The 27,003-nt window shown below is 36.1% G+C and overlaps 1 protein-coding gene across 1 annotated transcript in view; it reads left to right on the forward strand.

Annotated features, from left to right (window-relative positions):
• FCHO2 (FCH and mu domain containing endocytic adaptor 2) overlaps window positions 1–27,003 on the forward strand; it is a 72,262-nt gene that overhangs the window by 24,601 nt on the left and 20,658 nt on the right. The window contains exons 9-12 of the mRNA XM_088527191.1: window positions 16,780–16,824; window positions 18,380–18,452; window positions 21,332–21,356; window positions 26,199–26,253. Of these exons, the coding sequence (XP_088383317.1) occupies window positions 16,780–16,824; window positions 18,380–18,452; window positions 21,332–21,356; window positions 26,199–26,253 (198 nt within the window). The remainder of the gene's footprint in view (window positions 1–16,779; window positions 16,825–18,379; window positions 18,453–21,331; window positions 21,357–26,198; window positions 26,254–27,003) is intronic.

Below are 27,003 nucleotides of genomic sequence, written 5' to 3' on the forward strand. Positions count from 1 at the left end.
ATGTTATTTAACAAGTTTATATTCAGGATATGTTCAGATCAGATGGCTATAAAGCTGCTTACAAAACTGCTGTAACAGTTGCCTCCATTTATTTGATTAATGTACAAAATCCAGCATTTTAATAGAGTAGATTACTCTTTTCTCCTTAATAATAAGTAGTGTATAGCATTTGCTGAAAGTTCTGCTTATTGGCGTGGTGTATAAAACTTTCCTGGATTGCTAAAGGAAGGGAATCTAATACTACATCTATCATTACAGGAAAAATACATGCTTCACTTTAATATTTGGACATGAATATATTGTCATCCAGGTATACAATTACAGAAATTAGGTAGTACCACTTTCAAAGTTGGAAGTCCTGGTTAGCATCTCTGCTTTCTAATACAGAAGCTCATAGTTTTTTTTCAGAGCAAGGATAACATAACAAGGTAGATCTTGAGCACTAATGCTAAATTGTTAAGTAAGGTTAGTGGGTATTTTATTATGCCTCTCTGTTAGAGTTGCTAACAGAGGACCTCTGTTGGGGTCCTTCTGGCATTGTTTCTATTCTCTCTGTAACCTGCCCATGCAAGAGTAGACTGAGATAAGATTGTACATGGAACTATTTTTCTAATATTTCCTGTAAATCTTACATTTTTTCAATGAAGAATAAGAAAAAGCATGAGCTTTAGGAATTCAAACTGAGTTGAGCCAATGACAGGTCAGATATGAAAATTCATTATTCACACCTCTTTTAGTAGCTATTAAGATGTCGTGATTGTGTACTTGTTTGATACTTCACAGAGTTCATCAAAGCCCATTTGCATTCTCTGCGGTCAAATTAAAGCTTTTTTTCATGCCAAATTTATTTTTTTCTATCATACAGCTGTTTTGACTGTGAAAGATTTTAAGTAAAGTTTGCGTTTTCAGTGTGGAAAAGTGTAGACTTTTTTTTCCAGAGAGTGACATTATTGTATTTACGTAAACATACAGTAGCTATGGTGCAGAGGGAAAATATGAGTAAGATCTAAAGAAGAAGAATATGTTCAAAGATAGGAGGTAGAAACACTGTAATGCTATTTTTGGTTGCCATTTCGTGTTGTATTCACTTTATTAACTTAAAATCAGATCTTTAGACAATTACAAAGAATTAGAAGGCAAAATGAGATACTGGTCCTCTGAGAAACAGAATATTGGTCCTCTGAACAGAAACGTGCAGTGTGGGACAGAATACCTTTTTTGATTCAGAAAATACTTCTCTGCAATTGACTACTGTTGTTAATAGCAGATTATTCTAAATCATGAAGTTATAAGGAGACTTTCTGGGATGCGAATTACCTCATTAGGATGGAGAAGGAAGGGGCTTTTCTGTTAAAATATTCAGTGTGTAAAACGATAAGGTATGGTTGATTTGCTACAGATGGGGAAAAAAGACAGAAAAAAAAATCTTTTGGCTGTCACAGTTCTTTAAAATTCAAGTCTTGAATCTTTTTGAAGGATATTCTCCAGAAAAAAAAAATCCCATAACTACAGGCATTCTTCCTTCAGCTTCCTAGATCCCTTTTCTCCTACCATATAATTTGTAGGCTAAAATACTACATCAGTTGGTGAGTGGTATTCTGAAATACTGATTTTGGAGAAAAAATTAATAAACTAGAAGAATAATGTAAAACAAAATGTATGTTATATTTTAGTACATTTTAGCTGTATTTATAATACTTTAAACCAAAGTTCACTTTTTTTATTTACATGTGTAAAAATAAGACTGAATCTGAGGAAAAGTACTGTAGGAGGGCTGTTCTGTTTCGTGGATTATGAACAATTAACAGTAAAGCTCCCTGAATATAGGCAGCTCTCATCCGGATATATGAAATCTTTCTTATTTGTCCTTCATATTATATGGGCTCCCTCTGGTGGCTAATTTATTACCTGAAGACTTAAAACAAAACATGCGCTTTCACAGAATCATAGGATGGTTGAGGTTGGAAGGGACCTCTAGAGATCATCTAGTCCAACCCCCTGCACACGCAGGGTCACCTAGAACACGTGGCACAGGGTGGCATCCAGGCGGGTTTGGAAGATCTCCAGAGAAGGAGACTCCACAACCCCTCTGGGCAGCCTGTTCCAGGGCTCTGTCACCCCCACAGGAAAGAAGTTCTTCCTCACATGGAGATGGAACTTCCTGTGTTTCAACTTGCACCCGTTTACCCCTTGTCTTGTCCCCAGCCACCACGGAGAAGAGCCTGATCCCATCCTCCCTACTATCACCCCTCAGATACTTGAACATGTTGATCAAATCTCCTCTCAGCCTTATTTTCTCCAGACTAAACAAGCCTAGCTCACTTAGTCTTCTTTTAGACTTTAATACACTATTTTCTAGTACAAATAATGTTATTTCAACTGCTAATGCTTTCCAGATTTTAAAAAATCATTTATGGACTTTTTCCCAATGGATGTTTTCTAACTTTTACCTAAATTATTTACTTAGTTAACTTTATCAGCTAATTCCTACTAAGTTTACTTTATACATTATTTAAAATTTTAGTATTAATGCAGTATTTTAAGAAGTTGTATTCACTTATTTTCTCAACTATATTCCTCATAAAAAATAGCAACATGCCTGCAGTTGCAAATCTTTGAATTTTAACTAAAAAAAAAAACCTAAAAATATAAAACAATGTATTTTAAAAGTGGAAAGAGAGATGACAAGACCTTTACCTTTAATCTAGTAGTATGTTACACCTTCAAGTCAGGCATCAGGTCAGAATTTAATATGTTTTCTGAACAGTTTGTTAAGGTACACTTACTTTTTGGTCTACATCAGTTGGAAGATGTTTTTATCACTGATAGAGTGTTACAGAGTTGCCAGCAAACCAGTTAGCCCCAGGTTTGACCCATTTCAGATAAGTCAGTTTTCTCTTTGTACTGAGTTACTGCTCCATGCTCCTTGGAATATTCACCGATAGTGTGGTACAAAATGTCTCTTGCTTTCACCTCTAGCATGTTTGTTTAATCAGTGTCAGAGCTTATGAGTATTCCAGATTAGTGACATACTGATGGCTTCTAGCTTTATGTACAAATCTTCTAATCATCCATGAAATATTTAGTTTCCCCATTATTCCAGAATGAAAAGTTGATGCTGCATAAAACACAAACTGCTCAAAAGAAAACACAAACTGCTCAAAAGAAGAATATTCTTCTGAGGTCTTCCCTCAGAAGTTGGCAGCATATTATATCATCCACTGATAATATCCTGGCGCTGGTGTTTTCAAATGCCTGTGTAGCTGTGGCGTATTTACGAATGATTTTCCATTTTTAGCTTCTGGATTAGTGTGCTCTCCTGTCATCTCCTCTTGTGTGTGAATCAGTTGTGCTTGTTCGTTCCTATATTAGTTTTTGCCCACTATGTTGTACCCAGAAGCTAGCTTTGAAGGCCAGATGTGAAGTCTCAGCTGTGCTGCATTGTTTTATCTGTGCTGTTTGCTCTTATCCAACAAAAAAAAAAAACCAAGAGCAAAGACCAAATCTAGACGATTTGTTTTCATGAATTTGTTCTGATGTCATTGTTAGTGGTTGTTTGTAATTTGTTAAATTGTTGATTTCTTTTTCTTGAAAAAAAAGACAGGAAAAAAGACAGGGGAAAACAAAAACTTCATGGTAATACAGACAACAATGGAAAGCCAAATTGACTCCTTAAGTTTCCAAAAAAACGGTTTTTCAAATCACCATTATTACATATGCTGTGCCCTTATTCAGCAGTCAGCTTTCTTCATTGCACAAATACATAGAGAAAATCTGGCAAAGAGGAGTGAGTTGCACGCATGTTCTCTCCTAGCTGTGCCAGAGCAGGCATCTAGAACTTGGACTGGGTAGAAGCCGGAGAGTCCTGGAGGAGAAAACAAGGACCCTGTTCAAGATAGGAGTGTAAGGGGCAAGTCCATGAAAATACTGCTGTCTCTTCATTGTCCATCAATAAACTTGAACTTTATAGAAGAGGAAGAAGTTGTTTGAGTTTGTTAAAGCATTGCAAAACCAATGCCTGCAACCCACTAGCTCTTTGGTGTGCTTTTAGGAGAAGCTGACCTTGTTTGTTGTTTATGATTGCTGTTGATCACCGGTTCTTGCATGTTCTGAAACATTTGGTCCCCCTTGTCCTTCAGATACTAGGAATAACAATGTAAGTCCTTTCACTCAAATGATGCCAAGGTGCTTGTGTCCTTCCACTGGTAGCAGGCAGAACAGGAGAGATTTATTGCCTCTACACCTTTGCCACCCTCTGCCGAAGACAGTAATCACTAATTTGATTATCAGTGCTAGCAAATAAATGTTTTGTTTGTGGCTTTTTGGAATTGCTGAAATCAATTTGTTTTGCCCCCACTCAAGACTCCTGTAACTCCAGGCATGGGCAAGTTTAAGGTCATGGGTGTTAAATGGGGATACTGACTCTGGAACTTTTTTTTTTAATCATTCTGAATTTGCTCTATTGGGAAGACTATTTAGTATTCTAGGTTTGAGAAATTAGTCTGTGACCTAGGACAGCTAATGTCAGTGGCTCACAGGAGAGGTCACATTAAAAAAATGCCTCCTGGCATCCTTGTTACTGTGCTAGTGGTCCTTGATTGTTCTCAGGACACATTTGGAAGCTCTGTTTCCGGAGTGCTAGCAAAGTTTTTATTTTCAGGTCTATAAAATAGTGCTTTATTTAGTCCCAGCATTCATACTGAAAGCAGTGTCCAGTTTTCACAGGCCCAGAAACTCTTGATAAACCATTATGCTTATTATTTTCTGTGATAACAGTCAAAACTATCTAATCTGGATTCATTAAGAAGTTCATTAATGCTGCCAGCATTTCCTGTAGTCAAAGGCATAAAGCAGCAAAGCTTCAGTTTAGTAAACATTTAATAGACAAATTCTAGGCTTTAATGCCACTGATTTCTCATTCATTTAATTCAACTGTATTGTTGTTTATTTAATTAGGATAATGGTTTATATGCTTGTTAGTTGTGGTGGATGTCAGTGCAAGGTTCAGGTGTGAATTTGTGGCATCTTTTCAGGCACACTCAGGCTGTTGGTGTGAGCATTTCAGTCTGTCCTGGCTGCCCAGGGAGCACTGGTTAGGTATTTCTCCAAAGTGAATGCCAGAGGGTGGAGGTGAGCTGCTCCACTGCTGGGAAGCTGGAGCCAGCAGCCACTGGTATGCAGAAAATTCACAGTTACTCTGTATTAATGCCCTTATTTAAACTAGTATATGGTGTTAAACTGTGTCTTCTAATGAGGAAACATAAAAGATTACTTCAACAGCATAAAAGAAACGAAAAGGGTCAATTACTCGTAAGGAATTTTAGAAGCAAGTTTGTCCTTTTCCCAGGGCTTGAGAAACAAAATAGGGACCATTGAATACTGGAACTTGCTTTGATTAAAGCTGCTAGCTTTTTTGTGTGCTTGAATAATAAACTGTGCTTTGAGAGAAAGACTTGAAACGGAGCTGGGTGTGGTTCTTCCATGGGTTAGTTTGATAACATAATAATTTGTAGGGTTTATGGAAATGTTTTTCAAAGAAGTTAAACAGCAACAAAGTAGTTAGAAATAAACACCAAAAACAATTAGCTCTAGTTTTTGAACAGCTCTGCATGATATCTTTGAGCTTCTTTTCCTTAACGAAGTATAACAAAGCAAGTATTTTATGTTCTTATAAATAATTTTCTTCATATGCTCTGTAAATATTTTGAATATTTTAATGCTGCTGTCACTTATGAATAGGTGCTTAAATAGCAAGAAGTGTCTCAGATTCTCAAGGCCGTGTTCCCTGTGGAAGTGCGACCAAGGAATCGTGTTCAGTTCATCAACACAGGCAGTGCCCGAGGAGTCCGAAGGAATAGATCCCATAGTGGTTGATAGGGAAAGATGTGGAAACTGATCTTTTAAGCATCTGTACTATAGGTCTTCCTTAGTAGACTTGAAGCGTTGGAGTCAGTAGAGTAGCAGCTTGAGTCTTTTAACATGAAAGCTTTTTAAAGAAAAATGTCTTAAAATAGAGCACTTAATACAAGATAGGGGGTTTGGAGTTTATGTCCCATCCATCTAATCAAATTGAAGGAAATTCTAAACCACGTATATTGTCATCTTACACTCATCAGTAAGTTGTACTGTGCTGAGTTCCACTTCTGATTAACTTCTAATTAATAATTTCATTGCCTGTAGTACTTCGTATCAGGACAAACTACTATTGGCCAATTTCTGCAGCAGATTGAGCATTGGGTAGAGCTAGGTCTGTATGCCATTCTCCTGTTTGGTTTTCTGCCCTGTTCTTGAACAAGGACCTCTGGCATTTTAAAACAAATTCTCACTGGCATTAACTTGGCTTTGTGCATCCCTGATGTTTCTCAAAGTACAGAATCTCACTGGCTTTGTCTTCAGTATTCTTTTGATGTCTTCTTAATTGTCACAGATCAACTGGGTGGCCTCCTGCGTACAGTGGCCTTCTACATCAGTAATTCCATCTTTAATGATGGATATTGATTTTTTCAGCCTTTTTTCAAATGAAGGTGCAGTGGAGCACCCCTTGACCTATTGCCTGAGTAGTATGCTAGAAAGGAAAGAAATGTCTAATCAGATATAATGAGCTAGCTGCACAGGATTTTTGCCCTCTTCTTTTACGATTAAGGTAATTTGTGTGAGAAATTAAGTGTTAAATATTACAAAAATGCCTGGAACGAACTTTTCCTGGTCTCTATTTTAAACACAAATACTCTCCCATCTGGAGATTGAATTAAGTGAATTTTAGATTTACATTCTTTGTCCCTAAACCCATGTTCAAATATAACAATAACATTTCAAATTTTATATTAATAGCATTTGTCATTTTATTCTTTAATTTGAAATGGAATTGTTTTGAAGTTTTTTCAGGAGAGAGGGGAGGCTTCTAGCATACAAGTGTAAGAAATTTTTGATTGCTGAAAGTTTCTATATCCTGTTGTATATCAAGATTGAATTCCTTTGGTTTTAAAGTACAAGTACTCTCTGGGGAAATTTGTTACATTTTAAAACATTTTTCCAGGTTTAATCTGGAGATTTATTGAGTTTAAGTGCATTGAAAATAGTTCTTCAAGTGCCCTGAGTATGAGCACACAGTGATGGTGACTCAACATGTTCTTAAAACAGTTGTTACTAGCTTTAAACTTCTTTCTAAGTCTTGGGAATTTAGTTTTCCAAATGACTCTGTTTTCATGTCCTAGCAGGTACAGCCCTTCACAGGATCTTGTAGTTAAATTTGGTACCATTTTGATATCCCTTGTTTGGTACAGGAAGATTAGGCAAAATGGAAAATTAGGGTCTTGTCCCACATACTTATCCTTTTTTCACAGCCACTGACACATTTGCCTGGTACTGTTTAGACCTTCCAAGTCCAGTGCAGGGATCAAAAAAAGGTTATACAATGTGTATTTCGTGCACGTCTTTAAGCTGCACAACTTAAGATCAAATCTGTATTGCCTTGGATTCAAAGTAGCTCTTCTGTCGTAAGCGGAGAAACAGGAGATTTTGTAGAGCTCCAGAATTCACATTTTACTCATTGTTTTTCCATTGGATTCAGCTTTTTTGTCAAACAAAAATTTGTCCTTTCTCCACATATGAACTCCTCTATACAGGAAAGTACTTTCAAAGTTCCATGGAACAGGATAATTTTAAAATCTTCCAAAGAAGACTTTGTGTCTCTTTGAAAAACGGTGTTCTGGATTTCTGGATACGATCAAATATATTAGTCTTTTTTTCTTTTTTTTCCTTCTCTTTTGAGAATGGATCCTGTTGAAGGTTTTAACCTCCTAAGATTTTGTGGTTTTTATTCAAGAGTTAAGTAAGAAACCATATTCTTTGTGGTTTATAGTGGCAATGTGCAATTGCTGCAAAGATGTGTTTCCAAACAGGGATATAATTTAATCTATTTTAACAGAGTTTTGCAAAAACTTACCAAGTATTCTTTAAGCAGCAAATTACTTAAATGTCTCTGTGTATTTCTTTGTCCCTGTGTTCTTGCATGTTTTGTGTTCAGCAGGTGAGTCACGTTGTGCAGTCTGGCAGAACTGTCACTGATGCTTCTATTTATGGACTAGGTTTATGCTGTCCTGCCATTTCTCAGTGTTTCCCTTTCAACACCTTCCCAGATAGATTTCACATGAACTGTCCACCTGCAACCCAGTTCCATGGAGAAGTAAATGTTGGAAATATTTTATAAAAAATGAGATAGGCAGAGAGGGGGAATAGAGGAATTAGTCCTGCTATTTGAGGGAGACAGCAGACAGCTGAGTCTGTGTACGTATGTGCGCATATGGACAACCACTCAGCCTGCAGACAGTTTAAAATGAGCTATGTCTCTCATTCTGTTGTGTATCCAGCTACAAGGGAAATATAGGCTGATGTTTTGCATATAAAGCAGGAGCAGAAGAGGAGGAGGAACATTTGAAAGAGACTTGGCAGTGCTGTAGAGAAAGAGACTTGCAGGGCATGGTGCTCTGCAGACTGCCCTAGTTTATATTAGTTTTGCTGTTCACAGACCATTTGCTATATAATCATGTATTACAGGATAGTTGGATTTCTGTCTTTTAAGATCTGTCTTGTGTATGGGTTTGTTTTTTTGAATAAAAATGATTTCCATTGTAACTTAAAGTACTTATCATCTTTTCCTTTTTGTCTACAAAAAGGAATCGGCTGTATCCTTGCTGCTAAACATCCTAGTAGATCATAATTAATTAATTTTTCAGATATAAACTGCTCGGGTTTTGATTCTTTCCTGCTTTGCTGCTGCTCTGCATGCCATGGGGAAGGCTGCCCCTGGAGAGCAGTGTGCCGGCTGCATCCGTGGCGCTTGCGTCCGGAGTAGCTCAAGATGCTGAGATGATTAACGTTTCTGTCATCTGCCCAGCTCAGCACAGGACTGGAAGCTCAGTAACAAAAGCAGAGTTAGATTTTATGACTTCTTTAGTGTATGCAGTCCAAGTACGATTTCCTTATATGTTAATTTCCTCGTCCAAAAAAGACTTCTCTCTGAAGTGTCACACATTACTACTGACACCTGCAATTATTTATGTTACCAATATCACCTCTGTCTCTTCTTTCTTAAGAAGGGCACCATCACAATACTTGATTATTTTTCAACGTGATTTGAAAAAAAGATTGACTGTTAAGTGTCTGTGTTAGGCTGCATATATAGGCATGGGGATATAGCCAAGAGTGGTCAAGTTCACTGATAGCAGAACTATGTAAAAGTCTTTTTTATAGAATGGGATTTAAGGATGTAATTTTATCAATATTATTTTGACATTTTCTCTCGGATCAGCCTGTTGTCAGGTTAATTTTGTTTTATTTCCTTTCTCTCATCCTCTTTGTGGTGAAGTAAGAGCTGACTGAATCCACAAATTAACATTTGCCTGAGGCAGTCTGGTACTAGCATGATAAATAGTTTGCAAGTACATGTTGTTAATCTCTAAGGTGGTACTAGCCATTTGTCTTTGTACTACATTCCTACAAAAAAGAAGTTATACTTGGATTTGAAGTTTTCATTTTTTAAATTTATTCTAGAATAAGGATTTTTCTGGATGAAAGGGTTTTTTTCTGTATCTCCTGGAAAAAAAATACTCTTTATTGGTGAAGCAATAAAAATGAGAAGTTGCTGTTAGAAAAAATAATGCTGAAATTTTGTGTTTTGGTTTCTAGATTTTTACATTTAAAAATTCAGGGGTGTTTTGATAAACATGAGACAGGATCGTGTGATAGCAAGAAAAAGATTGCTTATATGTTTGTGTACACACAGAATTGACCTTTGTGATGCAGCTTAACATCTAAACACTAAGAGCAGTCATTTGTTATGACAGCAGAATTAATTGAGGCTAAAACAGTTGAAATTCCACTTGTATCAAGCTGTTCATTAGGAATTGCTCTCTGGCTTTAGTGCTGTCAGAAAAATAACCTGTTCTGCTATGATTAAATAGCAGAATGATGGTCGGTCCAGTGCATTTGAGAGAGAGGTTGAATAAACTTTCTACTGCGGAAACAATTCAGAAGTGACATGCTGCAAGGGGGGTCAGCATGTGCATTGATATCCAGCTGAGCTGTCAACTGGCACTGAGCCAGGCACGCAAAGCTCTGCCATTTGAAGCAGCATGTGAAGCATATGCAGTTGAAAAAAATCGTCCTCCTTTCATGCATGATTTGCTGTCAAAGAGAAAAAAATGTTTTATTAAAAACAACATATCATTTGTTACCTTATTTGTAACTGCAAGTATATATTTACCTTTTTTTTATATTAAGCTTTTGGTTCAAAACGATATGTTAGTGTTTATACATGTGTGTGGATGTGTCTAAACTGATTCCTTGCAATGCAGGGGCAAAGGCAACTTTTTTTTTCTTTTTTTTTTTTTTTTTTTTGAGTTCCTGAGTATTTCCAATTACTGAAAGTGACACAGTGAAACAGAATAAAAATATACGCTTGGGAGGATAATATTTTTCTGTCATATGTATCCCCTTTAAACTAGGAGACAGTTTCTGAAAGCAGATATAAATGTAAAACAGATTGTAGTATGAAATCAATCTGTTGAATTCTTGATTTGTTTACTTTTTTAGCTAGGCAGGATTTTTCAGTCTGTTCATATACTTACAGGTGGCTGCTTTTCAGAGTATGACATCATATTATGTTTTCCTTCCTAGTAATAGTAACTGGCTTTTGCATTTGCCTTCCTTCTTTTTTCAAAAACCCAAGCAATAAACTTCTTCCCTTGAGAAGGCCAAATGATTTTATTCTTGTCTTAGCTAAAATTGTTTTTAGAATCTCTCCATCATAGTTAACTCTGGAAATTTGTTTTGCAACTCTTTTTGAGGTTATCAACAGAGCACTTGACAGTTTTCAAGAAAATTACTGTCACTTCATAGATCAACTAAATAGCATGTGCAATGTTGTTATTTACAAACCTTATTTTTCTCTGCAAGTCCTCTGAAATACTCTTTCCATAGACAACGATTAATCATCTACTGGATCCTTTTATATATTTAACAGCACCATTGTATCAATATAATTCATTTCTTTTAACTAATCTTTGATTAAGACCCGTATCTGCTTTTTGTCACCCGGTTTGTCTTCAGTGTCACAAAAGCGCTCATGTCCACATACCTCCTGTACTAAGCAGACAGCCTGTTTCCCTTCTGAGTCGTCTGGGAGACACAGTTTACAAGCCATAGGTTCCCTCTGGGCTTACTTAAGCCAGTGCCATTTATTATTGGAAACAGAGTAACTAAAGTCAGAGTTGTCCATTTACTTATTACTTTTCTTCTTTACTGTTCTAACAAATTAAAGTTTTCTTAGTTCATTTCTAAAGATTTTGGAGCAACTCCTGAATTGTTTGCTTTGGCCTGTAGCCACATAGCAGCTTTCCATTTCCATGTGTCTGCAGCATCATCCCTTTGCTTTTTCTGCTGTTATCCCGATCTGTTCCTGCTGGTGGAATGCCATGAGCTACAGCAACTTGTCTTGGAAAGTGTTTTAGGATGTTCTTAGAGGAGATGTTTATATATGATTGGAGAAGCTTGCTGGTTTTGAGACCCTCTCCTTTAACATCATAGTAGGCAGGATCTGTATTCTTCAGTGATAGAAATCTAGATCTTACTATTGTCTTTGGTTGTAAAGGCTGCCTTCACTGACACGCTACATTATATTTTTGCTATTCTCTGTGTGTAGGGTCCAATACATTACTTTCAAGTTTACACACAGGCATTTGAGATGTTTCAGCCATTGCATTTCCATTTTATAGTTCACTATAAAAATAGGCAAGCAGATTGTAAAAACAGTATCTTGAACCTGAAACTGGTCATGTTCAGTCTGACAGAGTATTAATTCAGGTACCTTTTTCCAGGAATTAAACTCTTGGTTATTACTTTTTACTTTCTTAGGTGAAGGGTTTTTTTAATGATTTTTCACAATCCTGCTTTAGTTTTAATACATTTTAAAAAATCAATGTTGATATGAATGTTTTTCCTTCTCAGTTCTGCATTGCTAATGTTTTAAGGGAGGAAGAATAAAGGAAATCTCAGTGCTTTGACTGTAGTCCTGCAAATTATTGCCGCTATTATTGCAAAGTAGCAATAGCTGGATGGTTCTTTTCAGTGCTTGGGGCTACCATGTCGCAAGGGCTTCAGGAGATGATTGCGGTCCCTGTCATCAGCAATACATCTTAAATGTGAAACAGCTGTTCTTCCTTGGATGATAGTGAATTTGTGGTGGTCAGGACTTGCTTCAGAAATTTCAGAGGTCAGGCAGACTGTGCAGCATTAGGTTCTATAAACAAAATTAGTAGTGCAGTTGAGATGATAATCTTCTAGATTTTTGGACTGAAATCTTCATGGAAATTAATCCTTTGTCTACGCTTTAGTCACTGATTGAGTCTGTGACTTGTTAAGAAAACCCATTTGTTCCATAGTGAATAGGGAATATATCCACATTAGAATGTCCACACAGCTTCTGCAATACACACCCCATGAGCCCTAATGCCTGGACCTGCATCTTATGTTACCCATGTGTGGCAGTCTCCAGTGGTGCTGCCAGCCTGCTACGTGGTTTTGAGTAATCACCTAACGACTAAGGAAGCAGGAGTCCAAAAGATGCACGTCATGGTTCTTCAGGGGAAAAAGCACTTGGGAGCGCGTTGGCGCTGAGGGTGCAGACGCCTTTGCTCTAGACACACGAGCGGATGGTGCAGGGGCACTTCCCAAGCGCACGGTGCTTGGTGGCTCCAGGCCTGTGGGCTGCCCCACGGCGGCGTTCGGCTGTGCCGGGGGCCCATGTGGTCTCACAACATGCGGTTGGCTGCACCACCGAGCTAGTACCTCTGTGGGCACAAAGCTATGTCCTCACAGGAAACTCCAGCTATTATGTGGGCTAGCAAAATATCTATTTGTGGAACGTTATTTTGGTTTAAAAGTACTGCTCCACAGGCAAAAAGTGGTACTCTTCATGGCAAGCCATGAAGTGGCACTCTTCATGGGTCCGAAGTTGCAGAATAAAACACTCTGGAACATTTAGAATGGCTAAATTTGATCCTGCTCTTCTCAAAAGGGCCAGATGTGGGAATGTTTCCTCACTTCAGTAATACAAGCAGATAATGCAATATATTGCGTTGAGGAGAGGCAAGGGGGTTAAACACAAATTTAAAAAAACAGTAAACTTATGGGAGTGTTGAAATAAAATCATAAAATTCATTTTCATGGATATGCTAGGGATAGATGTTACTGTCTTAAATTTCTGAGATTACAAAGTATGAAGGTCTGTGTAAAAATCTGAATTAAATAGAAAAAAATAGGATAGGAATATACTTTAGAAATAAACTGATTCACCTTTTTTTTAAAAAAAAAAAAGCGATTCTTTTTGTGATTGTTACTCTTTTTTACAGTAAAACAGCTAACAGGTGAATGGGAAGTGAATTCTATATTAACTGCCTGCATAAAATAAGCTAATCGATACCATTAGGAAGGACGTGCGTTTAAAATTTCCAGGTTAACTTGACACAGATCTCTGTGAAAAGTGGAACCTCTTGCTGACATCTGTGGCACGACTTCCATTACGTTACTGTCTGTCACAATTCGTAACTAACACGATTTGGGTTGTCAGTCATCCCTATGAGAAAAGTTTACATTGTTTTAACATGGAGATAATTTTGAGGAGGGAAAGTAAGCAGGCCTGTCTAAATCCAATTGGCCTTACTAACCTGAGCTTCATATGAATTTATGTACCGTTCATTTTGATGTGATTCAGCACTTAGCATGGAGGTTTGTCTCTTGGACTGAACAACTTAGTAAACTGTAAAAAACACCTTCAAAGAAAAGTGTTAGGCAAGTGTAATGGACAAAATGTAGAAACTTTGAAGTCTCAGTAAAGAAAAATCTTTTCTGCTTGTGTTAGAAGTGAAAATTGGATATTGATCTGAAATAAGGATTACCATGAGTTTTACCTGACTCTTGAAAATTTATATGTTTTTGTGAGGAGTGTAAGACACTTAAAAGTATGGGGATCACTCTTAGTAGCTGCAAAGGCTGCAAAAAAGATGTTATTCTGAGAAAGTATGCATATTGCGTTGCTCTAAAATATGTTTAAGTCTGTATGTTGTTTATGATTTTTTTCCTTCTGTTTTTGTTTTGAGCGAGTGTTTGTGGTTGATTTGACTTTTGCTGGTTCTTTTTTTCCTCTGGCCAAATGGGAATATGTATAGAAGCAAGGAACAGAAGTAGCTGAATTAACAAAGTGATGAAAAATGTATTGTGTGAAGTGCATTGCCAAAGAAGGAATGGGTTTGTCCTTCAGTCTCTGTTTTATGGTATTCTTCTGAATTTCTTGCTCAATATATTTTGAACAATAGAGTTTAAATACCTTAAACAAAATGTTGATGAAATCAGTGCTGGAATGTAGAAGTCTGCAGTTCTCCAGTGTGTTGTGTTGTGTTTTGTTTTGTGACGTGACCAGATTTGCTGACTTGTGGAGCACATTGACTTTGTTTCTCTCTAAATTTATTGGAGAGCAAAGGGTGTTGGAAGAGCTGCCTGAATATAGTAGACTGAGAGAACTATTTGCTATTTTTATTTGGTCTTACCATTTTGAATAATTAGATATTTGAAATTGTCAAATATTTGAATGTTAAGTAATAGTGATATTCTGCCCTCAAGAGCTTTCTTTGAGGGCCAAACAATTATGGTAAGTTTTGGTAAGAATCAACACCAAACTTTCCATAGGGAATTGCTGTAAAATTATTCCAAGGTTATCACTTTTTGCAAATCCTGGGATATTGTCCTGCTGGTGATTTTATAAGTACATTTTTTACAGTTTAATAGTGGGGATTTTTATTGCAGTTAATACATATCTTGTTTTGAGCACATTTTCATTAAATGTCTGCAAAATTTCACAGAAAGTGCGTATAGATTTTTTGTAACATTATGATGAAAATAATTCAATTTGTTTAACATTAGTGAGAATGTATATTGTCATTTTTTAGTTGTCTTTTTGATGTAAGTATAATGTTTTCATTTGCAATTCTGAAAAATTCACCAGAATGCAGTGTTTTTGCTAGATCAAACATAATTTTAGTTTGAAATAGTTAAATATTCCTTTTAGGGGTTAGTACATATAACTGTTGAAGGTACATAGTTCCCTGAGTTATAAAAGTAGAATTAATTCATATTTAATTTGCAAAGCTAATTCACAGTTAAATTGGTTTTTAGCTTCATTGTGGCAGCTCTAATTATAGCATAATTATTTGTTATGTTGTTCTGTTTGAAACAAAATGAAATTTGTAATTTCCATGTTTCTGGTAGTTAAGATCTCTTTCTGTTAGTTAACTATTTTAAGACTATGGTCCTCATTTTGAAAAGAGTTAAGAGTGAAAACATATAAAATTGCTTTCAAGTACACTTTGTTTTGTGTGAAGACACCTTGCAAACTGTGCAGCTCTTGTGTTTATAATGGATGCTCTATGATAATCATAATTTCAAAACTAATGAAGAAGAAAAAAAGAGATTACTTATGTGCAAATATGTTTGGGGCAGGAATAAACCTAAGTTCTATGTTTGAGGTTTACACAGTCACTTGGCCGTAGGTTGATTGCGGTTGAAATTTTCCGTATTCAAATCATTCACTCAAAGTAATTGGTCAAGTCTGAGAAAAAGAAAATTTGGGTGCCTCGGAGTGTAAAATGGAAAACTTTATTTTTCTTCAGTCTTCAGTGTAACGTGTATGAATTTGTAAGTGTGCCCTCAGAACGGTAACTTACAGATGAGCAAACCCCGCTGCGTCCCAGGGCTCACAGCTCCCGTCTGGAGCAGCGGCCGGTTGTTGGTAGGGAGCAGGGAGACGTCCCTCGCTGAGGTTCACGCTGTCCTCCTTGCACTGGCCCCCGCGCTCCTGTGAGTCGGATGCTTCAGCTCCCTGAAGAAGGTCCTACAGAAAATCACTGGGTTTATTTTGTTGTTATTGTTTTTCTCCACTTCAGCTTCAGCTCCCTACAATGGGAGCTGGGTTAAACTGGGTTAAACAAATTTGAGACCTGGCCAGAGTGAGGAATGGGGGTTAAGACTTTGCAAAAAAAAAATTGATTCTTATCTTGCATTATCTATAATAGAGAGCTTTAGTGGTTAATTTATGTAGATACTGCACTTAACACAGTGTCCTCTGCTATTTTGTCTTGTTTATAGCCTTAACATTTTTAAAGATTTTATCTTTGTTATTGCTGTATGCACGATTCTTCACATCACTTTTAGCTGTCCAAACAAATGTCTATGATGATGAACAGGAGAACTAGCGATATAGAAATAGCAAAAGTTGGAAATTCTAAGATCTGTAGCTTTACTCTTCTACTTTTTGATTTTTCTGTTAATAGTTCTTCTTTTCCTAAAAGTAGATAAATCTAAAACCTCATACTGAAACTGTTACAGATGCAATTTTAAAGAAAAGGAAACTAATTAAATATGCTTCATGAAGTCAAAATAACAGGCAATTAGATTGTATTTAGACAGCGTGCACTTATTTTTGTTTTGTTATGAAAGCATAACAACTGGCATTTTGTTATGGAAACATACAAAAGTTTGCTGTATATGTGCGTGTCTTGTCAACTAACCACTTACAGAGCAATTACGGTTTTTACAGTTATCTAAGTTTTTGATTAGGTTATCTAGTATCTTTAGGAAATATTGATAGTGTTTAAAACATTTTAGTGATTGACCTTCATTTGAGATTAAATTTAACCTAATGTTTACCTTAATTGTAATTTTTTTAAGGTCCTATTGAATTTGAGGAATGTAACACATCTGGTGCAGTTGAAGGTAAGTTGCTGTAGTATAATTATTTACATAAAAATGCTGTGGATAAAATCCAGAGCTGAGAAATGAATAGTAATCAGCACATGAAATTGTATAAATTTGCAGTATTCTGATAGGCCAATAATCAATTATTCCTTTTAAATATGCAATGTTTAAACTTCTACCAAAATAGCATTTACAATACTGTGCTAATCTAATACACAATTGTCAGAAATTTTAAATGTTTTTATAAATATACCTTGGCTAAGACCCTCTCATTAGATCTGGTTCACTTATGACTGTGACTTAATTTGTAAGTGTCAAAATATGGCTCAGACTGTGTCTGTTGTTGCCATGTTGGTTATACTAATTCTAACACAGAATTCTGCTCACAAGGCGTTCTTTTATTGATGACGCTTATTTTGCTTAGAGGTTGTTTTAAGTGGCTAAGAGACATTTTATTAGTATAGGCTATGTATTTACTTTGGGACAAAGGGGTTGACAGTATAGCTGTAGCAGCAGACAACTCTTAAAGTTGCCAAGAGTGCTGCTGAGGGGCTTAAAATCATTTCTGACTGAAACAGAGAAGTACCATTTTCAGAACCACTCTCATACTCCATTTGTCACTGATTTTGGCTGGATAAAGCACAGAAAGGAAATAAATCCCAGACTCTGCATTTAAAAATAATTTTGGAGAAATATTTTCTGTCTCTGTTAAAATACAAAATGTGACTGAGTTTATAGCTACTTGATGTAAGAAATTTTTAGTTATTTCACCGAGAAAATTTCTAACATTTTTTAATAATTTCTACTGTGTAATGAAATTCTGCACTTGCTTCAGCAAAAAATCGAGCGGAGAGCCTGATGCAGGCTTCAAATGTATTTCATCTTTAATGCATTAAATGGGTATGAAAGAAAACTCTTTTTTGTGTGTGCATTATAGCTGTATGTATCCAGTGCTAAAAATGGGGAAGAAAACAGAGGGAAGGCATCGTTCCAGGCTCAGTAGGAGCTAGTCTTGCACCAGCTACAGCACAGGGATTTATTAAGTGCAGTGTCAACTGGAGAGCCTGGAGACATTCATTTTTGCACAGGAGCCAGGTCCCACTTCTTACAAGAGGCTGCGGCTCGTGGCCGCCAGCGCCACTCGAGGCAGCGAGGGCAGTGCCAAGAGGGGCAGGCCCTGAGCCCGGGGCATCGGCTGCAGCTCAGCTGGCTTCTCCTGAGTTTCTGTGAGCAAAGTCTCTTCCCCCAAAACTGGCAATGCAACCACCTTCCGCAAAAGAAGCTGCAGTTTCACATTATTGAAGTATTACTTTAACCTTTTTATTTACTTTTTATTACTTTTTTATTACTTTTTAACCTTTTAAATTAGTTCTTTGATTGGTGGATTGCTTGCAACATATGCCAACAAATATTTGTGTTCCCTTAGTTGGGCTCCATGCTTATCCCAACTTTGGACTCGTATCATTCAGTATAGCACCATTTAGAAGGTATTGACATTCGTATGCACGAGTGTTGCACTTTGCTAAGTGTATGCTCATCTCTGATTTTTACATGAAAAATGTTTGTTCCGTAGGGATAAAACCACGGAAGAGAAAACCTTTTGGTTTATCAGGAATAATGAAAAAAGAAAAAGATACTGAATCTGTGTAAGTATATTTCTAGCTTGAAGCTTTCAGTCATGTGTGGAAACAAACAAAAATCTGGAGATAAACATTAGCTAATGATTAACAAAAGTAATTATTTTCATAATGCAGGTTTAAAGGAATGCTATCAATATGAAAACATTACAAAGATTTCAGATTTTTGTAACTAAAGATGTTAAGTAAGCAAGTACTTTTAATAGTTTACTGATATGTTTCCTTGTTTCTTCTGCGTCGGTAAGTAGATCTCCCTTGTGCAGACTTTTAAACACTGTAGAAAATATGATTCAAAAATAACTTATAAGTAAAAAGAAACTGAGATATTCAGATATATATTCAAAATGGCAATATCTTAAAACATTCCTCTTTTTTTTAACTACTCTTAGTTTTTAAATAACATGCTTAGGAATTTGTGATCTAAGAACAGCACATGGTGTGTTTACTCGTACAAAGTGCAAAAGTCCTATGGCTGTTGTTCTTTTGTTATTCGATAATAGTTACACTTAAGAATACTTTTCTCCTCTCTATTTTGATGTCATTAGGAGTCAAAGGTGTTACTTTGTTGTTGTTTACAACACTCGTTTATATTTCTCTTCATTTGTGATTTAATCTTCCCCACACACACTACCTTACATACTTTAATATGCTCAAGTAATAATCTGAGCAGTAATGTGAGAATACTTTAATGTTGCAAGGCCTTATTTCTTCTGATAATGATTTAGTTAAAATATTTGAATCAGTGATGTACAGATTTGAGGATTTTGGTGTTTTAAAGGCTTTTACTGCACTACTTTAAAATAATCCTTTCTCTCTTGAAACGTAATTTGTAGAGTTTTTTTTTATGTGATGCAGAAACATTTCCATATCAACCAAAAAATATGTTTCAAATGTTCCATTGATAGCCTTTTGATCGCTGCATTTAATTATTTGGAAAGCAGTCTCTTTGAGAGGATTGAGTATTAAAAAAGAAGCTATCTTTTCTTGTCCAACAGAAAAAATGTTTTGACCGTAAAGTGGGCTGTTACTCATACTGATTTCATATCACATATTAACTTGCATACAGTCTAGGCATTTCCTTCTATCCATTCTTTGGGAGATGATAAAATTCTGTATGGCCCCGGCAAAAATTTAGGATGCAGTAGATCTGGATCCAGTAGAGGCCAGAAAGTTTCCAGTTTGACCTTGCCAGGTATATCAGATAGCAAATCTTGACACAGAGGGTTTTTTTTTTTTTTTTTTTTCCTCTACCTGTATCAGAAGAATCTGGGGGGGCACTGAGGAGTTGCAGATTTGTTTATACAGTGTGAAACACTTCATATCTCTATATGCTGCTCCATGGCATCTGGATACTTTTCCAAAAACTGCCCTTTTCCAAATAAGTTTTATTTAATGATGAAAGGTTATATGGCAGGCTCTTCCCAGGAGAAACTGTCTCGCATGACACAATGATGATGCCAAACAATATAGGTCAGTGCAGCTGTTCTGAAATGGGGAAAAAGTTGCCTGACTTTATATGACTTGAGGTAGACCTTGATTTATATTATACTGCTTGTATCTGTATGCATATACAATACAGAAACAAGTGGATACTAAGGTCAGAAAGAAAGTATGGCTACCTGATACTGATCTCCCATATAAGACAAGCTGTTGATTTTTACACATTCTTGCATTGATCCTTCTTTAATTTAACAAGAATATCACATTTTTAATATTAGGTTTTCAAATAGTTGACAATCCATTTTATACTTAGTTATCATCACCTTAAAAAGTTTTACTGATAGTTGTTTTTTTCTGACTTCATCTTCTAGTCAGTGATGTTATAGGCTCTATTACCAGAAATTTCCTCTGTGAGGAAAAAACCTTCCTGTCTTAGTTGTAAGCTACAATCCTTGAATTCCTTTAGAGGGTCCCCACTTGCTGCATGTGTTCCCTACTACCCTGGATATACTACCCTGTGCTGGAAGTGTGAACTTGTTCTTTCATCTTGAAAGAAGGAAAGATCATGCACCTAGCTAGGTAAAAGCACTCCCATCTAAATCTCGATGTCATTTCCCACGTCTCCAGCCTTTCTCTTTTGCAAACATCAGAAATAAGTTTTTCTAACAGTTCACCTCTTCAAGCTGTAAAATGGCTTTTAAAGCAGCTGTTTGCCTGTCTCTGAATTTCTCTGAGCCAGCAGGGGGAGGCAGGACTCCAGTGGAAGGGAGCACACACTTCTGTGCGGTGCCGTTCGGAGCTGGCAGGATCCTTCCTCTCACTGCCAGCTTCCTTACAGTCTGCGCTGAGTTCCACATTCGTGTTTCCATGTGTGCAGGTTTTTATACCTGTTTTTAAAGACATTGTGCTTTGTACATTTAACCCGTTTAGGCTTTCCAAGAAGATAACTTAGTGTGTTTGGAAATGAATTGCAATTGCATTTGGACAGTTTTTATGATTGTTGACTATAATTTATTATACACAGTATCCAAGCACTTGACTCTTAATTATATTCACCTTCACAAAGTTGTTGACTATATTTGCCTAAATGGCAAAACATTGGTGGGTGTTGAGAAATAGAATTTTAAATGCAGCCTGGTATTCCTGTCTTCCCTTGATTTCTCCCCTCCTCCAACCTCGCTGCCAGGATGATTTAGAGCCTGAAGTTTGCAACTTCAGATTTTCAATATTTGTTGTACAATTTTCTTCTACAGTTATTTCCACTTCTTTTATTTAAATTTTGTGCTGTTGAATGCATGCATGTACTGTAAATGTTAAGAGTTTGAGAAACAAATGGATCAAATGTGATGTTTCAAATTGTTTGAAATTAATAAAGGAAATGCAGAGCTGTTTGAGGAAACTAATTTTTGTATTTTATAATTGTAAAATTTCTTTATTTTTTTTAATAGGGAATGTCCAGATGCAGACTCCGTTGTAAGTAGACTTATTTCTAACACAAATACATAAGCTAAACTGGTCAGCCATTAAGTCTAACTAAACTTGGCTTATATCCAGGTTCCACAAAGTATTAGTACTGTGATAGAAGTTTTACTATTTTGATGACATAGTTGAAGTGATAGTTTTACTCAGAACATGCAGTGTGTACAGGTGTTTCACTAATGCATTTATATTTCCTAACAGTTTTAGGTTTAAAATAACATGTTTTTATTGCAATTATTTGCTATTTTATTTTGAAGGTCCACTGAGTTTAAATTAATTAACTAATAGGTTCTAAGTGAGTTAATCTTTCTAAGCACACTACTTTTTTGGGGATCTAACATTGCCTCATTTTCCTTTATTACTGTTTCTTTGGAAAATATTTCCAGTGTTAGGATTGCTGCCAGTAGAGTGTAGAAACATACGTACTTAAATACTGCCTTAAATGAACAATCTCTAGCTAGACTTTATTCGTGGTCTGTTTTTCATTGCTATTTTCAGTCTGTGATACATTTTACAATTTTATTAACTTCAAAGAGGAAGCAATTGCAAATGAAATTAATACGTTAATGCCTTATTTCTGAATTGGGCATTTTGTGTTTATTTTAAACATATATGTTGTCTTGAATTATATGTAGAGTGAGTGTGACTCGCATATGGCAACAGCAGAGAAATGTTTACAGAATGGCTGAAGTGATTTTCTGTAGACTGATTTGTTTCTCAGTTGTCTTATGTAGATGTCAATTATATTAAACAGTTTAATTTTCCAAGTTCACTGGTTACATGAATTTTCTTTTTTGCATTCAGTATCTGTGAGTTTTATGACCTAATATTAAAATAAAAAATGGATACTTGGTTTATAAAGATCTAGTAGAACCTTTTCTTTTTCTTATAAGGAAGATTAGCCAAATGGTCAAACAAATGTATATAAAGAGCTTTATAGAGATAATGTGAGACAAGCTTTTTAGGCAGGTTAATTTCAAAGCAAAATTCTTTTCTTCAGACATATAAAGAAAAGTGCCTTAGAATTATTTGTAGAATTATCAAGCCCTTAATGTCTTTTGACGGTTTAGGTTGAGTCACTGGAGTAAAACAGATGGCTTTGATTTGCAGTGTTTATTTTCTTACTTGCTTGTTTTGATTTTTTTAATGATTAATTCAACAGTAAACATGTCTGATATTGTTTGTGGCTGCATGAGGTACACTGTATGAACATACAAGTAAATTCTACTGTCCAGATGTTAATTTATACATGGTAAAAACAAATGTAGAAAAAACTACCTTCCATAGTGCCTAACAACAGAAGTGATACTTGTGTTCTCATTTGTTTTGTGCCCAACATCTTATGAGTGCATTTGGGCTTCAGAATATGATCTATCATTTCTTTTTGCGCTTCACAAGCAACGGTATTATTCCAAATCGGAGAATCCTTTAACAGCAGAAGCCATTAAAGTCACTCCCATGAAAAACAGTGCAGAGCACCATCACTGAGATTAATTCACCCTTCATGAGCAGTTTGTCCCCAGAGTGCTAGCGTACTTTAAAGCTGGCAACCTTCTCTGTGAAGGTCTCACCTCAGATACTTCTCATTTCCTGTCTTTTACTTAAAGATTTCATTCCTGTTTCAGTTTCTAAACTTAATCTAAATAGTGACTGTTATCTGTGTCGGTATCTCTATTATAGTTTGCTTTGTATACATCTTTTTAGTACTTACACATTTCAGAAATGTGAACTTGGAAATGTATTCAGACTTGGAAAAGGAAGTAGTCAGTGCCATTAGGGCCTTCTCACTAGTTCAAAATATCTACTGCAGTGTATTCTGCAATATGTCTTAAAGTTTTTGGGTTTATCTGTGGGAACCTGTCTGCTTCTACTGATTTAATGCTGCCAGATTAAATACATTGAAAAACATAGTTTTAATGCATGCAAATAAATTGGTGATTCCTATCTGGAAATTTTTTAACAGCCATCAGAGGTTTTTATTTGATCATGAGGAGGTACGAAGCAGCCACAGTACAAGACAGGAGCATTTTGGGTACCTGTTTTTCTTGGTTTCTGCATCCCAGGCAGCGTAAGAGGGTAACTGGCCCCTGTCTTCTATGTCTTCGGGGTTTATGCCACCTAAAGAGAGGACGTTGGGAATATGCCACATCTCTGCCTCAACCTGAGGACGTACTGAGCTAAATTTGCATCCCAAGGATGTCTGAAGAGGCCCGTGTTCTCCTGTTCCAGGCTGTCTTCATGTGCTTGCCTTGAGGTGGCTTTGGTCTTCCTCTGGTTGCACAGGAAGTCTAATCTGGTTCAGTAAAATGGTAGAAAGTTAATCTTTTTAAAAAAAGAAATAGGAAGCCGTTCAGCTCAGCAGTATCTGGAAGCATGCCCTCAGGAAAACTTTGGAGAGAAGATATTGTAAGCACTGTCAGTATCCCAGGAGAAGAGAAAATAAGCAAAAATCAAGGTGAAGTCCAGCTCAGGTTTCTCTCTGCTTGACCTTGTGAGCAACCTGGGCGCTGTGCTAACATTGCTGGTAACAGGCCAGGGGAAGCAGGCAGTAGCAGCCTCCAAGCGCTGCCCTCCTGTCCTCCGTGTGTTCCTCTGAGGAATCAGCAACGCGCTGCCCCTGTGGCTTCTCTTGCTTTTGGACAGGACAAAGAATCTGACCCAAAGGGGTGACTGGAATTCTAAAGTTTTGGGAACAGAAAGTTTAGTCCTCTGTCTTTTTGTGTAGGCAGTTTTATTTTGTATCTGTTTTGTCCTTCTGAACGTATATCTCAGTCAAATGGCCGTCTTCTACAGCTGTTACCTAATGAATTAGTAAGCAAAATCGTGGTATTTCAGGAAGTAATGAGAACCGTTCCCCCCAAAAAATGTATTTGGAAGTTTCTGCTTAATTTGCAAGTAAGATTTTGAGGTACCTTTTTGCTAGTACCTTTTTGCTGACAATTTGTCAGCACAAAGGTGCATTATAGATCTTTTCCACCCTTTAATACTAATAGTGTACATATAAATTCAGAAACTTGCCAGTTACTGTCATTTTTTTTGCATGTCCTCAGTAATAATATCCTTTACATATCTGGTCTGGCTGGAAGAAGTAGTAAATGTGGTATATTTAAAGATTTTTGTTGTTTTTTTTTCGATTCCTCTTAACCATGAGTGATCCTTAGGTATTGAAAATTGCCTATTGTGACAATTAGAATTGGTTCAGAATTCGGAAATTTTAGTACTGTAGGAACATGTACCTACCCTCTAGCTATATGTTTTTGTTCTGTTTACTTTGATGTCAAGTTTCATTAGTATTTTTTGATATATGAACAAGGTTAGCCTGAGGTCAAGCGTAGATAAAAACCCTGATTCAAGCAAGTGAAGCTAAGGTACTGGACCGTGTGATCCTACTCTTACTACTTTTTTGTGTGTTCGTTAATAAAAGAAAATAAAGGAAATAAGAAAGAATAAAAGAAATAAAATAAGCCTATAAAAGAAATAGAAGGCCAAGCATACTATTTGTTATCTTTGTCAATAATTCAAAGATTATTCAATATGAATGTTTCTTTAAATTTTGCCTCAGATTTTAGGTTAAGTGTCTGCTTACTAGCTGAAATATCCTGAATAAGTCATTTTCTGTTACTTTACTGTCTTTTAGATGTTTTATATATTTATTTCAGTCAAACTGCCTCCTGGTGCTTATTTTCTAATAGAGTAAGGATAAACTGGTATTCTAGAATAAATCACTTTGTATATAAATCTTGCCATTTTTAATGAAAAAATTATACCTGGTAAGATCACTGCATTCTGAAGAGATCTGGTTGTGTGATTTTTGTAATTATTATTCCATAATCTTCATGTAGACTGACTAAGGATACAGGGATGTTAATGGGCTTTTATTCCTCTCTTTTGGATGGGGGAAACTTTCTGTGTATTGGTGCCTGTCCATTTATAAGTAATGTATGTGTCAGTGTGATTGGGGAATAGGGCTATACTTCACATTTCTAAAGAACTATATTAGAGAATTAGCTTATCATATTAGAGACAGTTTTTCTTTCTCCCAAAGCGCTTTTATGAATCTAAGGGCTTAGCTAAAATCTCTAAATGATATCTAATGAAGTTGTCTTGAGTCTACCTTTAATTGCTCACAAGAATGGAACAGCTGAACTAGATGGAAATTTCTGGATGCTTAAGTTTAATAATCCAGAACAGTGCTGGTCATGTGTAAATTAGTACTTGGGAACTTGGTTTTGAGCGCTCCTATTGTAAGATCCAAATTTTCATCAAGACTTTTTAACCTTATCTGAATGTTCTTTGCTAAAGCAATGCTACAAACATTGCTGCCTTTTCAAAGGGGAAAGAACAAGTGACATCCTGTATAACTTGGAATGCTTTTGCTCAGGTATTGAAGTGTTGGCCAGCACTTCATGAGGTTTGTGCTCCTGCATCACCAAAGCCTCCACTGGTCTAGCTGAAAGAATTAAAAGTAGAAAAGAGGAAAATATTTGGGACCAAGAGAATGATAGGCTTAATTAACATTTAAAGGTAAACCTAAAATATTTAAAATTGAAAATATGACATTTGAAAATACTAAGCAATTTTTATATATATATTGTGTAATTAAAGTATATAATGTCGTGATTAAATATTTTTTGGCCATGTCCTGTTCTGGTCTCATCTTTCACACAGTTTCTGAACTATAGAGGATAATGCGAGATAACTGTGTAATGATTAGTAGTGAATAACTTGTTGTAATCAAAGTTTAAATTGTCAGTGATATAAAGTATGGGATAATAAATAACAACAGATATTTACATTATTTGCCAGTGCCTTTTTTTTTTTTCCTTTTGTTTCTAGAATATTCCTGATGTGGATGATGAAGGATACAGTATTAAACCAGAAGCAGCACAGAATATCCTTTTGAATTTTGTTTTTTTTTGTTTTGTTTTTACAGTTCTCTGGAGAGGTGAAGTACTGATTGAAGTGTTAAGTAGAGGAAGATAATTTCCATGGTTATGTTGCAACTTTGTATGTTTGCAGCTTCCAGAAAAAGTATCAACCTTTGTCTAGGCTCGATTTGTGAAGTTGTATGTGTAAATGCTGGAGGGACTTTTGAAAAGAATGTTAGACTAAATGTCTTGGGAACTTTAAGAGGATTTTTTTAACCTGAAATAAAATTAAAAAAAAAAAGCCTGAAGAAAATAAATGAGATGACCATGAAGATGTTTCTCCATGAAAAGCTTCCATAACATTTGTAAAATAGAATGCTCTTTTAAGCATGCTGAGGGGCTATATATTTTATACCTGCACCCTCCCTCCCTTTTTATGGCATAAAAAAGATTGGGAGCTTGAACATCTAGGAATAGAGTTTCTATCATTTAATGAAGTTATTTCATCACATACTGTTTCTAATTGGTGATTTTATTGTATTTTTAATAATAGATTTGATACATAGAATAAGCCTATTTTATAGGCTCTTTTGTTTTATGGAGACTCATGGTTTTCACCGTCCTTCATTTGAAGAGTAAGGTTCAAGGGTACAATCTGTAGTGCCATTCTGCAAAAAGGGCAAATAATGGTGGTTGTTGCTCCTGCTTCCTCTACTTTATGTCTGCGAGCTGCCACTAATATTGCATTGTTATTCCAAAAGGTCAGTATTTCC

This window comes from Tinamus guttatus, unplaced genomic scaffold (assembly GCF_059628265.1).
Source record: "Tinamus guttatus ecotype Peru unplaced genomic scaffold, ASM5962826v1 Tinamus_guttatus_pri_ptg000262l, whole genome shotgun sequence".
Taxonomy (NCBI): domain Eukaryota; kingdom Metazoa; phylum Chordata; class Aves; order Tinamiformes; family Tinamidae; genus Tinamus; species Tinamus guttatus.